Source organism: Oculina patagonica, chromosome 7 (assembly GCF_052425735.1).
Source record: "Oculina patagonica isolate OP01 chromosome 7, crgOcupat, whole genome shotgun sequence".
Classification (NCBI taxonomy): Eukaryota; Metazoa; Cnidaria; class Anthozoa; order Scleractinia; family Oculinidae; genus Oculina; species Oculina patagonica.
The window spans coordinates 9,196,159-9,211,078 of NC_135764.1; the positions used below are offsets into that span (position 1 = coordinate 9,196,159).

At 39.7% G+C, this 14,920-nt stretch overlaps 1 protein-coding gene across 1 annotated transcript; it reads left to right on the forward strand.

The window, feature by feature from the left end:
• Window positions 1–265: 265 nt before the first annotated feature.
• Window positions 266–14,178, forward strand: LOC144659858 (beta-galactosidase-like). Its single transcript, XM_078520381.1, has 11 exons — window positions 266–496; window positions 3,601–3,722; window positions 3,955–3,983; window positions 4,314–4,380; window positions 5,124–5,218; window positions 7,047–7,227; window positions 7,739–7,960; window positions 9,466–9,668; window positions 10,723–10,917; window positions 11,707–12,063; window positions 13,362–14,178. The coding sequence occupies exons 1-11, from the start codon at window positions 276–278 to the stop codon at window positions 13,707–13,709; spliced, it is 2,040 nt and encodes a 679-aa protein (XP_078376507.1). The 5' UTR covers window positions 266–275; the 3' UTR covers window positions 13,710–14,178.
• The last annotated feature ends 742 nt before the right edge of the window (window positions 14,179–14,920 follow it).

Below are 14,920 nucleotides of genomic sequence, written 5' to 3' on the forward strand. Positions count from 1 at the left end.
GGGATGGTTTTTTTTTGGTGGGAAAACGGGAAAATTTTTAATATTTTAGCACAAAGAGGTGAGAATCTATAAGGAACTTAGAGTAAAAGGAAGGAGAAGTTCAGCCGCCCCGCAATCCTCCGCCCCCCCTCCTCTCCCCCCCCCCCCCCCACCAAAAAAAAACGAGGTACATAGATACCGGTCACGCGACACTCGTTTCCAGCTTCAAAATTGCGTGACACTTGTCGTCCAAAGGTCTCCACGTGACTCTTTCATGCAGAACGGTTCGAGTCGTTATGAGCTGTGCGATGTGGATCTCAATTTTTCTCCTTGTATCAATCGTCCATTGCTCATCTTCACGCTCATTTACGATAGACTGGGAGAACGATGTATTTCTCAAGGATGGGAAGCCGTTTCGTTACATATCGGGAAGTTTTCACTACTTTCGTGTTCCAAGAGTTTACTGGAAGGACAGGATGACGAAAATGCGAGCGGCTGGCCTGAATACTTTGCAAACGTGAGTAGCTATAAAAAGTTTTTCAGGTGATTCTGAATGAAAAGTTTAACCCGCTGCTAATTTTAAATGAGGGAATTTGCCGCAGAAAGCTTATCGTTGATGCAAATAATTGATTGTCGCTGGAATTTAGAAGCACTCAATATTTTTCCACCCTCGTGTTTACGTCGTCAGAACTCAACTTTGAAAATGCCTTTGACCTAAGCTGCCGACGTTTTCAAGACTATTTCACGCAGTTCTTTGAGTTTTGCTGATAGACTGGCCAAAAAATAAATAAATAGAGCTATTTTTGCTTAGTTACCCGTCAAATTTCAAGAGTTCACGTAGTACACATGTATGCATAATCAATATATCAAGAAATAATATATGAAGAAATTATTTGAAATGTAAAAATATTTTGGATTCTCAAACACAGAAAAACTTTACCGGCTTACTTATATTAAAGCTTAAATAGACTTTGAGCCAGGGGGAAAGTGCAACTTATCTAACTAATTATTGTCGATAACTGCATCATAATAAGGCTAATAACCTGGTTATCAATCAATTGAAATTGAATGAAATATTGAAAGTTTCTTCCGGAATAGGCGGACATTTAATTGTCGTTTTTATTTAACTTTTTATGGTTTACTTCTTCTTTTGTTGTTTATATTTGATCCAGGTGGTCGTGTCAAAACAAGCAGAATGATAAGCCTTTCTTACCGGTGTTCGATCACCATATTGAGAAAACATAGGAACCCTGCATTTTGCAATTAATAAATAATCACTTTAAACAATGGAATTGACTTAAAGATTTCATAAAACAATTCACGGTCTTATTTTAGTTAATTAATTGCCTTCAGACAATCGGAAATGTTTAACACAATAATATAAGGGAAGTATTTCCTGATCACACACTTAGAAACTTTGGGTTAATTAACATCATGAAGTTCTCATGGTATTTTTCACTCCATGTTTTATTGTCGGTGGTTTTGTTTATGGGCATCAATGGGAGATCAAAAAAGAAGAAAGAATTGATTATGAAGAAAAGTTTTAAAATTGACTTTGAGGGGAACCAGTTTTTGAAGGATGGCCAGCCATTCCAATTTATTTCTGGAGATATGCATTATTTCCGCATCCCAAGGTGCCACTGGATGGATAGATTCACAAAGATGAAACATGCTGGTTTGAATACTGTGGCCACGTAAGAATAATATTGTTTTTGTTTTTAAGAGTGTTCAGTCAGCATGTGTATTTTTTTCTGGCAATACCAGTTATGTGTTACATAGAAAGCTCTGTCTGCACGGTTTTATATTTCTTCTAGATATAATGTACATTGCACCAAATGGCTTGAGACGCTTTTAGAAGATGGGTTTTAATCATGTCTTAATTTATTCTTGCTAACTGTGCTTGATTGATTTTGTCAGCAGGCAGGGTTCTCAGGCGCAGATCCAGACCAGTTCCCGCCGTTTTACGAAAATCGGATAACCACTTAAGGTTACTGTAGACCTTCAGAGGCCAAATTTTGCAAAAATTTTTTTCTTTGCTCATTCTAAACCTAAAACACTGATTTATAGTTTGGTGAAAAAAAGTAATGTAAAATTGTTAAATGATTGCGAGATATCGAGGAAAAACTTCTTTTTAGAAAAGTTAATAAATAGCAAAAGGGCACAGTTATAATCCTTATTTATACACATGGGGCGCCCGTACATTTTTTGCGGAAAACTTCATCCGGGGACTCGAGTTACGCAGATGTGAATGTTTTATTTAATACATCGAAAGAGCTGTGCTGTGTAGCATGGGTCAGGCAACAAGGATCAGTGAATTTTCATGCAAAAGTCTGTAAAAAAATGATATGAGTTCGTCGAAAAGAGAGAACACAACTTGGACGAAATTTCGTAAGAAAACCGTGTTAAAGATAACGAAAATGAAAGAGGGAGATTAGAAGAAAGCCAGAAGCAAATTGATGTCCAGTTGGAGCTCAAGAACAAATCGAACAATAACACTCAAGGGAAAGCTTAAATACTGAAGGAATTCATTCCTGCTGCAGCACTTTGTTTGGGATCGCCGGTCAGCCAATTTTGGCTGCTATTTTCGCCGCTGGTTTCGTGTCCTTTCCCGTTTGCTAACGCATCATTTTCCTTTTGTTTTCCCGTGTTGGAATCCATTCTGGTTGTCCTTACTTTCCACATATCTAGCTGCTAGTACTCCAAATATTCGGGCCAAATTTACGGTTCGGAGCCATGTTCAAATCATTCGACCAGGATTTGATTGCAAAATAATGTTTTTAGTGAATTTCAATGAACTATTTTGGTGAGGAGTCTCTGGGGACGCAAGCTTGTGTTTCAATTGGTCGGCGGCATGACCGCGTTGACAAACTCTTTGATGAGGTGTGATAAGCTTGCAAATCTTAGTAGGAGCAAAAAACTTGGGCTTTATTTTTGCGAGGATTCCACTGCTTCAAGCGAATTAATAGGGTATGTAGATTTGACAGATTTTAACGAAACTTGGCCAAAATGTTCCTTGGTTATTAACGCGCCAAAGTGTGTAAGGCTTTTTTAATATTTCAAATATTTCGCATTTTACGCCTTCTTACGTGACGATCAAGATCAGCAAAAATTCTAATCGCCGAGTTTACGATAGATTTTCTCAGCAACCAATAGGAATATCCAAAAAGCCTCACACACTTTTGTAGTCCATTACCTGCTGATTGACACTGTCTAGTTTGTTTGGTCATACGTGCGAACACGAAAGCAGGTAATTAATTCGGTTTAAGGCTTGCACAAGCTTACCATTAGACTAAATCTTTAAAATAATTAATGTTTCTTTAGATTCTACATTCTATTAGCTTAACAGTGATATACAGTATACCTTTCTAAGGTTTTGTAATAAGAAACACGCGTATGAACGATTTAATTTCCGGAAGACACCCCTGAAGGTCTACAGTAACCTTAAGCTCGTCCTTTAGTGACTCAACAACTCCCATTATAATCATAGTCGATTGTTGGACTATGGTGGATCTGAAGTCAGACGCTGACCATATTAGGCACTGCATTGAGCTTACCTCCCAATGATAATGTTATCCAGAGTGAAACAATTTTAATAGCTAATGTGAGGATTTTCCATACTAGGTATGTTGCTTGGAACATGCATGAGGCCCAAGAAGGGAAATATAATTTCAATGGCAGCAGTGATTTAGCTAGTTTCATTCAAATGGCACAATCAGCAGGACTCTTGGTCATTGTGAGAGCAGGTGGGTTAATATTCCAATCCAATTCAATTATTGCACAGCTCAGGAAAGCAACAGGACATCTAGATAATAATATTGTTATTATAGTTATCTATAATTCTATCTATAATTAGTTTAATTTATAATTCTTTATGGTTTGAAATAGTCACTTTTTGTTTTAAATACTTTATCAAAATTTAATTGTCAATGATTAAACTGTTGCATGACTGTTTACTTAATAATCTTGCGTGTATAGGTCCATATATTTGTGCTGAATGGGATCTGGTGAGTGAGATTTTGTTAGTTTACATTCATATTATTATGTACATGGTTTTAACATCCGTGTAACATTTTGTTAAACCTAATAATGTATTGAAACTCAGTTTGATGATACCCTTTTATTGTCTTAAGTATAAATAATTTTGTACTTTATAATTTATTTACAAATTAAAGCATTTTTTAAAATCTTCGAGTCAAATACCCAGACCATTTGTGGTCCAATCCTGAAGTCACAGACAATAATTATTATAATTATTACCCGGTAATTAAATTAATTGGGTATCAATGTATTTATTGATTAATGTTAATCATTAAATTTATTTGTTTAATTTTTAGGGTGGATTTCCTCCCTGGCTGCTTAGGAATTACACAACAGCAAGGTTGAGGTCGTCATTAGACAAAGGTATGGGGATGTAGTGAATGTCATGGCAAGATCGATACTGTGGAAATGCTCAGTGTACGATCTGTTCCCTTTATGACTAGACATGAGGGTAGGAGGGAGGGGAGGGTGACCTGTTATAGACCATGATCAATCCAGTGGAAATATCATCAGACAAGACAGTATACAATGTAGTTTAAATACTGCTTTAATGGTGTAGTACATACAAAATGTCCTAGATAAAATTTGTTGTACTGTTCACTGCCTGAAACCACCATGTTTTCTCAAATGTATTTAAAGGGGCTATGTCATGCAATTTAGGCAATTTCGTCACTTACCAACTGGTGAATCTGCACCGTCATAGAATTAACTGAAATAATTATCACAATAATTAATGGCTTAAAACTGTAGAAAAACTCAAAAGAAAAACAGAATGGCTTAAAAGGGGCATGGATGGGCAAAATTCACAAAGATTAAAACCGATTGCGTTCGGGTAAACTTGAAAAGTGTCGGCCTGACTTTTTCAAGTATATCTCAATTTGCATGTAAGTGTCATTTACAATGCTCGAAAATCATCATTGTTTGTTATTTGGCTGTGATTTTGCCAACAAAAGACTTTTGTTCTGCCAATTTGAAGTTTAGAGTTCTTAAATAATGAAAATACCGTTAAATAAAATTACGTAAAATACTGTGACAAATTAGCACCTTTAAAACATCACAAAATTAAAATAGCTTAAAAGGAGTCAGACATTCTAATTTCTTGGCAGGCTATATTGCTGCAGTGGATCGTTGGATGAGTGTACTACTTCCAATACTAAAGCCTCTTCTGTATGTTAATGGGGGACCTATCATTGCTGTTCAGGTACAGTGTATAATGTAAGCTAATTCAGTGTTATGTCAGTGTATAAATTAGGTGGATGTCTCCACAGGAGAGTATAACTGTTTACAGCTTTCAGCTTTCTCTGATATACACCTAATTGTTCATAACTGGTAGCATTTACAGAAATCTTACGAGTTTTATCTGCACACTTTGAGTTTAAAAGTAACAAAATAAATTAATTTATTTGTATTTTGAGGTCATTTGTACGAATAAAGTTCATGCATGTGCTTATTTAATTAATTCCTATTTGACTTTTTCCTTTTTTCTATGACAACCTTTATTGCAATTAGGTGTATGGTACGTCAGTGCCAGAACTCCAATTCATGACCTGTTAAGTGCATGCTTTCATTACACCAGATAAAAGAGCCTAGTAATATAAAATGACCATCGAGTTCAATTCCTGGGGGCCTTACTTGTTAAGCTCATTTCTCACACATCACTGGTAGCCATGCCAGGCCGACTGCCACCTGACCTTTATTACAAACTCAACAAAACCATACATGTACATCCTGTATCACAGGGAAAAATTGCACAATGGCAAAGCTAACAAAAAATACTGCACCAACTAAAAATCTTAGGGCGGGTGGGTGGGAAAAGGTCAGCAATGGCGGAGGCAACAAAAACAACTGCCCGCCAAAGATCACATGACCCTTTCCCAGGTCCCAGCGGTGTGTGAGAAAAACATTTTCCACTTATTTCGTTTCACTCAGCTAGTGGAAAATAACACTTATTCAGATTTTCTGCCCTTTTCCCAAGTTTTACACACCAACTAGTAATCTGATTCAATTTTTAATCCTGGGAACTGTACCTGTACATGTTTGTAACAATATGCACCAACATGCATGTCTGTCATGAGATCTCCTGCATAAAGTAAATCTTGCCACCACTTTGCCTGGGCAGAAAGTGGTTATTTTCACAGTGAAAAAATGGTCTTCAGAAAAAAAATGAAACTAATTAACTTCTCTTCTCTGTGTGGGACTGCCACCTTGTCACGGTGGAGAGGCTTCAGAATGACCCTAAGAGTATGCTGGCTGGAGATTCATTTCTCCTGGTAGGGCCACCCATGCCAAAAAGGTTGTAGGCGAGAGCCCAGACTAAAGGTGGATTTCCACTGTCGCGTGTACCGGAACGCGCGAAAAAAAAACAACGAAATGAAAACGCGCGCGAACGGCGTGAATACGTGTCCAACCAATGCCACGTCCCAGGAACGACGTGACGCGCACGACGCACGGCGAGGGGAGGAACCGAGCAACCGCGCACGAACCAACGGACGCCACACCAGGGAAACCAGAACGCCCACGAACGGAAAACAAGAGAGAACACCACGAGAAGCGAAAGAAAGACGAACAAACAGAACGAGAGAGAAAAGTGTGTAGGTACGAGGGAGGGAACGAGGCAAAGATGGGAAGAAAATGCCCTGTCAAAATCACGCAAGCGGGACAAAGTGATGGCAGCATGTGGAAGAGAAACAACAAGAAGAAAAATGAATGACCAAAGGAAAAACAAACACCCTCAGGCAGCACCATCACAAGAAAAGAGGGGGACGCCGACGGAAAGGAAACGACACGGACAGGAAGCCACGAACGACGACGACGTAAAATTACGCGTCAGTGGAAATCCACCTTAAGAGCAGTCCCACAGGTTTTGGGGGTTGGGCAGTGCATGCTAATCAGTCACTCCTGTAAAACCTTTTGATTGCGGAAACCAAAAAGAAAATTGAAGAAAGATGCAACCTTATGCACCACCAGGAAGTGCTGCAAGATGGTGATGAATTAACTGATTGTTGTTGTTGTTGTTTTGTTTTTGTCAGATTGAGAATGAATATGGCAGTTATTTCACCTGTGACCATCAATACATGACTCATCTTCAAGCTGTGTTCGAGGAGCACCTTGGCAAAGATGTGATTCTGTTTACTACTGATGGCTTCAATGACAGGATGCTTGAATGTGGCTCACTTCCCACACTCTTTACCACTGTGGACTTTGGAGCAGGTGAATTCAGTGTAACCTTTATTATTAAATTAAAGTCCTTGTCAACTAAATTCTGAGATGCACAGGAGCAGAGATGACTGTGCCCTGGTATTATCGTATCTGCCTTGGAGAGTTGCAGTCAAGTGTATAAAAACATGAACCTACATGTAAGAGAGGTGTCTGCCATAGTTTACAGAGGTCAGGTGTATGGTCAAGTCTCCGCTTTAGAGAGGTGCCTGTCTTTTAATAAGACAGATCAATTTTCTTCTCAGTGAGGCTTAGAGGTGTCAATCTTATATCTGCCTTAGAGAGGTACCCGCTTGAGGTGTCTGTAATTGTCTTAGAGAGGTATCCACCTATGAGAGTTGACTGTCCTTCTTGGATACCAACATGTATCTGACTTAGGGAGGTACCTGTTTTAGAGAGGTGACTGCCTTAAAAAAGGTCATCACCAAGAAGACTACATGTATTTACTGCATTAACAGGTACTAGCATATATTAATATATGCTCTTGATTCTCTGTTTATCTCAGGTGTTGATCCTGCAGTTCCTTTTTCACACCTGCGCAAGTACCAACCCAAAGGCCCACTGGTGAATTCAGAATTTTACCCAGGATGGCTGGACCACTGGGCAGAGAGACACCAGACGAGGGAAGCTGCAGCAATCGGACTGTACCTTGACAAGATCCTAGCAATGAATGCCTCGGTTAATCTGTACATGTTTGAAGGTGGCACCAGCTTTGGTTTCATGAATGGTAAGTAATAAAGCTCTGTATATTAATTAAGGCAATTGTAGATGAGGGTCCCAGAGGACCAGGGCTATCGTTAAGTTTTTAAGTAGCTGTAACATTGAAGTTATCACCTGTAGCAATTCACTGTATATGCAAGTGTAACATAACACCAATTAACATCTGCTCTGGTAACATCGAGTGAACTCAGCTGTAACAGGTGTTACGGGTTACGTACCTTAATGACATCCCTTAAGGATCCCCCTTTTTTAATAAAAATAAATCCAAGGTTTGTTCGGGGCTGACAATTCACCTCTTGTACCCTTATTGAAGCTAGAAATGTCCCACTATCACTCAATCCCTCTCCAGTGTTTGAGCAAAAAATGGCCCTTTGCTACCTTAGGCCTCGCATTTTTTCAATGAGGGAATCTTCACTTTTTGTCATTTGAAGGTTGCAGTACTGTCACGAGAAGTTTTCTAAGTTTCCGTGTAAAATATTCTAGAATTACCAGGATGCACTCACTGTTAAAGCTGATTTCCAGTCCGTACTGCGCAGACTTTTTGTTACACTTCGGTGACAGCATACATGAAGTGTTTTAGTCCGCCATTACAGTTCGTTTCGTTCAAGAATTTCCGATGAGCTGAAACGTCGGTTTTAAATAGCGTCAAGATTCTTCTACTCGTTATTATTTGTTCTGCAAGGATATCTGGCGTTAATAATGAAGAAAAAGGTAAGTTTGTCGCGGAATTTTTAGTTTTGCTTGTAAACATTCCTTCGCGCGAGGCTCGCATAAACATTGCAGCCGAGATTGCACAGCACGGACTGGGATTCATCTTTAAGCAAAATTACCTTTGAACAACACAAGAAAGGCATGGCTCCAATCATTCTCCAAGATGTAAAAACCCCGCAATCGATGGTTTTTAAGAAATTTTTCTTTCAACGTTTTCTTCCAACGAAAACGTAAGCCCGACGTTGTCAAGTTTTGGGACACTTATTTCCTACCGGTCTGTACCCAAACGATGTTTTAACAATTTTCAGGAGTTGTAAATTACATTTTCGCAAGGCCAAACCACTATGAGTGGATTTGCAATTTATACCAACACCTTCATGGGTTTTTCAAATTGCACTAAAACTTGGTGACTTAAAGATGATTTCCAGTCCGTACTGCGCAATCTCCGCCTGCAATGTTTGTGAGTCTCACAAACAGAAGAATGTTTACTAGCAAAAATAAAAATTCCGGGACAAAACTTACCTTTTTCTTCATTATCAACGCCAGATATCCTTGAAAAACAATAATAACGAGTAAAAGAAGCTCGACGGTACTGTATTTCAAACGGCCGTTTTAGCTCATCGTGAATTCTTGAACGAAACGATCCGTAATGGCGAACTAAAAAACTTCATGTACGCTATCACCGAAAAGAAAGTGTAACGTTTCAACGAATTCAAAACAAAAATGAAAACAAACCCTGAGTCTGCGCAGTACGGACTGGAAATCATCTTTAAGTTGTGTTTCACGTATCCTACACTTTAGGAGCTAATGGTTATCAGGATAGTCGCAAGTATCAACCACAGCCCACCAGCTACGACTACGATGCACCGCTGACAGAAGCTGGGGATCCAACTACAAAGTACTTTGTGATCATGGAGACCATTGCTAAGTATGCCACAGTCCCCCCAGGCCCTGTTCCTGTACCCACTAAGAAGTACGCTTATGGAAAAGTCATGATGAGTAAGGTACTGTGGTCAACTTTACTGAGCTTTGATTCCTTTACAAGGTCCTCAAGAATAATTTGTTGTAGAGTTTTTTTGATACCCATGTTGGTTTACTAACACAAAAGGAAATGCTTTATAAGTTTTTTTTTAACCCTTTAAACCATAATTATTGTCAACAAACAAAATTTCCTTATTGGACTCCAAGCATTTTCTTATAGTATTAGTTTGGAGAATTCGAACAAACATCAAGGCAACTTCTTTTTGGTGATTACATGTACCTTATTATAGCAAATTAACCCTCTATAAAATTAATGCGAATTCTTAAAATGTTTAAGTGGCGTTAATTTCCGCGGCATTATTTAAGTGAAACGTTGATTTCCAATACCTTAATTTCACCCCAGGAGACAAAAACCTTTTGCACACTATGATTTTTCAACTTTTTACAATGTAAGTAAGTAAGTAAGTAAATTCTTTATTTAACGAGGGTAGCACAAAAATAAAAAAAAAAAATAAAAAACCAGTGGCCCCCAATAATTTTTTAAAAAAAAAAAAAAAAAAAAAAAAAAAAAAAAAAATATTAAAAATATTGAAAAAATATAAAATATTAAAAAAAAAAATACAATGTAAAAGCCTTAAAGAAATAACGAAATCTCATCTGCAGTATTTCCAGTTCATTCTTGTTTTCAAAAGAACAGTTCTCGACATCCTTCGTTTTTGTACAACAGCCAAAACATCTGTAGAGACTAATAAACCGCCTTAATTTTATTTGCTTGAAAAATCGCCCCTCCCTAGCGTTAATTTCTTTTATTCTAAATACGTTTTCCCTCCAATTCGCGTTTAAGTTGCGTTAATTTTAAAGACCTACATTTACAGGGGCATTATTTTCCTATAATGGGGCATGTCCTGACTTCTCCTGACTATTTTTATGATTTTGAATTAACACTGTGGGGAGAAATTTCATGTCCATCACTGATGAGACTGGCAGTTCTTCATTTGTATCATAGTTTATACCAGGATGTGTAGGATATACGGACTGAGCACTACTAATATCTTCCTACTTTAATGTCCACTGCAGCTCAGTTCTATTTTTGATGTGCTAAAGTACCTGACGCCATTAGGACCTGTCAATTCTACTGACACACTAACCATGGAACAGATTGGACTCAACTATGGATTCATGCTTTATCGAACTAAGATTCCCTTCAGCGGCGCTGCAGTGAATATCAGTATTCCAGGACTGCGGGATAGAGGAATAGTTTTTGTCAATCAGGTTTGTGATTTTTTTTTGTAAAATTCTAAGGTCCTACCCACGCACTCACAACCTTTCGGCAGTACTCATTTATACACCTGGATGGAGAGTTCACAGCGGTCAAACGCAAAAATTGTTAAATTGACCTCACGTCCGGTTTTCGCGCCTCGAACTTTTCTAAGTATTTGTCTCGAAAGTGTGCAAACTTTTGTAGGGAATTGTTATAGAAATAGTACGGTGAAAGAAAAGTTCAAGCTGGGAAACTCAGTGGATAACAATGATTATCAGATTTTCCATCCATAAGCAGCGTAGAAACCTTAACTTTTCAGGAATGGCATTAACTTTTGGCTTTAAAGCGAAAGCTTTCGGAAAATGTAAGACTTTGTATGAAAAAGTTTGGCGGGAATTGCACAGGAACAGCGCACGCTCGCGGCGTTTGACCGCTGTCAAGGTGGAGAGAGGCATAGTGAGAATAATGTGTCTTGCCTAAGAACACAACACAGTGACCCCGGCCCGGGCTCGATCCCGGACCGCTCAATTCTATCTGGAGTCTAGACGCTCAAGTGGTGGTTTATTTCAGACCGAGAGTGCATGGGATTTGCGTGCTAGAGACATCGGCAGCCAAAAACCGTAATTATAACAAATTCAAAACAAAGTTGGAGAAATTCTATCCAAAGTCCAGCCCCCTTACCATTAGCTGCTGTAATGCGCCGTTAAAATTTCTAGTTCCGTATTTTAAATTCATTTAAGTTATTCTCTCAAACTTCCTTTTTGTAAATAAATTTATTGGAATGTTTTTTACTTTTTAAGGTTCGCCAGGCAACATTGATTCGTGTCAACGGCAAGACTAGCGCCACTATTAAAGTTGAAGCAGGCGCGTTCTTGGACATCTTGGTGGAGAACATGGGCCGTATTAATTATGGGCCTCATTTACAAGACCCCAAGGGGATCCTCGGGGATGTGACCCTCAACAACGAGGTCCTTAAACACTGGATGATGTACCCTCTACACTTTGACGAGGTTGTGGGTGATACGAAACGATTACACACCGCAGTTAATGATCACGAGGCTAGCGTTCAAATTCCATCGTTTTACACTGGACATATTCCTCCAGCGCCGGACGGTATCCCAAAGGACACTTTTCTTAAACTTCCTGGATGGTTTAAGGTAAAAAGGCGTTTGTGTAAAAAAAATTTACGCTCGAAATTTTAAATTCCCCAACCAGATGCGGCCCAGGGCTCGAGACTAACGTTTTTGCTAGCTACCCTATTGGCTAGTGACAACTTTGATTTCACTAGCCAAAACTAATTTTCTACTAGACAAAACTCTCAAGCTAACTTAGGATTGGGCAGAGGCACTTAGCCGTCTTCACTGGCTCTGTCATCATTTATCTTTTGGGTTAATTTTAGGTTACTTTTTGGTAATTTCAGCTTGTGCGATATTCTTTGATAATTTAATATGTTACGACAGTGTACTTGTGAGTTCTGTTCTCTTTTAGTCGATTTTGATGTAGGGTTTCTTCTAATCAAATTCCTGAAATTGTAACTAGCCAATCTGGCTAGTGAAAGCCCAGTACTTGCTAGCCAAAACTAGTGAATTTCTAGCATTACTAGCCTGTTTGTGGCCAGTTGGCTACCGTTAGTCTCGAGCCTTGGATGCCGTACATTGCTTCTAACGTTATTCCTGCGAATTTGGTGTACATCAAGCTGGCGATATCCCCAGTTGATGATTTCATAGTTCAATTATCTGGCGCTTTTCTGCTCTTGTGGAGCTGTTATTTCCAATTAACATGGGAGGAATGGTTGCGGGCTGGGGGGAGGGGGAGATGCTTCCTGGCTGAAATACATTGTTTCTTACAACGAGTTGAGTAAAGAAGCTTTAGTCACTTGATGAACCAAGCAGAACTTGAAGCGAAGCTGCAAAAACACGCTGTTCACGGCAATCGTAAGTCTATAGCGAAGCGCGCAAGGTCAAAAAAGAAGCAAATGAAAATCCCCCACGAGGCCGAAAGCAAGCGTGCGAGTGAAAGAAGGAAAGGCGAAGTCGATGGAAGTGGAGACACCGGCTGAGAAGTGAGGAAATCGTCCGTCATTCGGTTGTTGTGTGATCGTTGAGCGTGACGTCACTTGCGCGCTCGCAAACGTCGGCGTTGCTCCTGAACCCCTTCGCGTCGCCGAGTTAGTCATAATTAACAATTTGGTGAACCTGGGATGGGTTACTATCGACTGTGCTAAAATCAAGGTTTTAGTTTTCTGATTGGGTGAAAGACGAAAGATGCATGTTTTCTCTAGTATACGTTGCACGGGTTTCTTCTAGCCAATTGGGAACCCTCAAGGAAAGAGAAACCCGATTGAAAGCGTCTTAGCTTTTTATTTTTTTCTTAACTGTCAAAACACTTCTCCTAGCAAAAGTCAAATTACTTGCGTAGTTGATGGTAAACCTCTTTATTTTCCTCTGTGTTTCAGGGCCAGGCTTTCGTAAACGGATTCAACATTGGCCGTTACTGGCCTGTTGTTGGACCCCAGATCACTCTCTACGTTCCAGAGAATGTTCTACGTCCTGGTAAGGAGGAGAAAAGCGAGTTGGTACTTTTGGAGCTCGATAACGCTCCCTGTGAGAGCCCCGAAAACTGCTTTGTTGAGTTCGTGGATAAACCCGAGATAAATGGAGCTGTTCATCCCATGGAAAAAGAAAAAATGGCGACAAAAGAGGTTGAATTGAACAAAGACTGGACCTCGAAATACAGGGATTTTTTGCCTCGGAATGCGAAGACGAAACAACAAACCATAGATCTTCTGAAATCCTGGCCGTGAATGTAGTGAACAAACTGAATAAGTGAAACAAGAAATCGTCTTTATTAATAAAAGTCGAACATTTTGTTCTTGCTCCCTGAAATAAGCGTAAAGTAGATTCTCCAGATAGTGTAAGGGGCTAGGACACGGGGGTGCAACCGTTTTTGATTTTGTTTCTGTTTGGTGTGTTGTATAATATTTTTTGCTATTTTTCTACCTCATTGAACTTGAATTAAATGTATTGCAGTTCAAAATATGACTTGAAATTTGGATTCGAGTTGGATTGGTGCATGGCTGGCACGCATAAATAAATTTATTTATCAATAATGGAGCGATGAATTAATATATTAAATTTTGGAATAAATTGATAACTTCGTAAGAAGGTGTTTAAATGTAAAGTAAGCAAAAAGCTAGTGAGGACACGTGGTAACAATATTTTTCAATGCTAAAGCTATTTTTTGTACTTGAAGAATATATATAAAAGAATATTTTAAAACAATTAAAAGACTGAGATTGAACTATATTTGTCTTTCTTATTTTCTCCCTCCCCCCTCCCCCCCTCCCCCCTACCCCACACCCACTCCCCACCCCCGACGCCCCACCATCGCCTCACTCCTTTTCTTGTGCGCTGCTCGTGGAAGCCAAGCCAACCTCGTCCCCAGGGCCTTCTCGGTGACGAATTCTATTCAAAAAATCGTGACGAGCCGCCATTTTCGCGAAAACTCGTCGCCGAGATCAGATCGAGAAGGCCCCTGGGGACAAGGTTAATCCAAGCAGCCTTCCAGATATTAACGAGGCAACAGTTCTTTCATCCTCGGAGACCCAGGGGCAGTTAGTGGGGCGAAACGAAGGAAAACCGGGCAGAAATAGTAGCGACGAAAGGGTTGCCGTTCTTAGAGAAAACTTTCGTCGCTACATTTCTGCCCGTTTTACCTTCGTTTCGCCCCCTGTCAGGATGAGGCGCGAGCACGACCACCCCGACAGGAAGGAAATGAGAAGGTGCCGCCGACAACGAGAGAAGATCCCAGAAGCACCGGACCCACGCCGAAAAGCCGAAAGGAGTCCCACTCTAAGTATTAAAGACTCCCAAGAGACGAACCCCAATAAGGGAAGAAAAAGTAATAAGAAGCGCCCCGAGCCGTGATCCAGCTCTCCCCACCCATTGCCCTACTGTCATCTGTTGAAAGTGGCACTGTTTTTTCCGTTTCTCTGCAGGGAGAAACGGGACGAGA

Excerpts from the sequence above, each read along its gene's own strand:
- LOC144659858 (XM_078520381.1), top strand. The coding sequence starts at position 276 with ATGAGCTGTGCGATGTGGATCTCAATTTTTCTCCTTGTATCAATCGTC. Across the intron at positions 3,723-3,954 it reads CTTGGTCATTGTGAGAGCAG|GTCCATATATTTGTGCTGAA; the intron begins GTGGGTTAATAT and ends TTGCGTGTATAG. Across the intron at positions 9,669-10,722 it reads GAAAAGTCATGATGAGTAAG|CTCAGTTCTATTTTTGATGT; the intron begins GTACTGTGGTCA and ends TGTCCACTGCAG.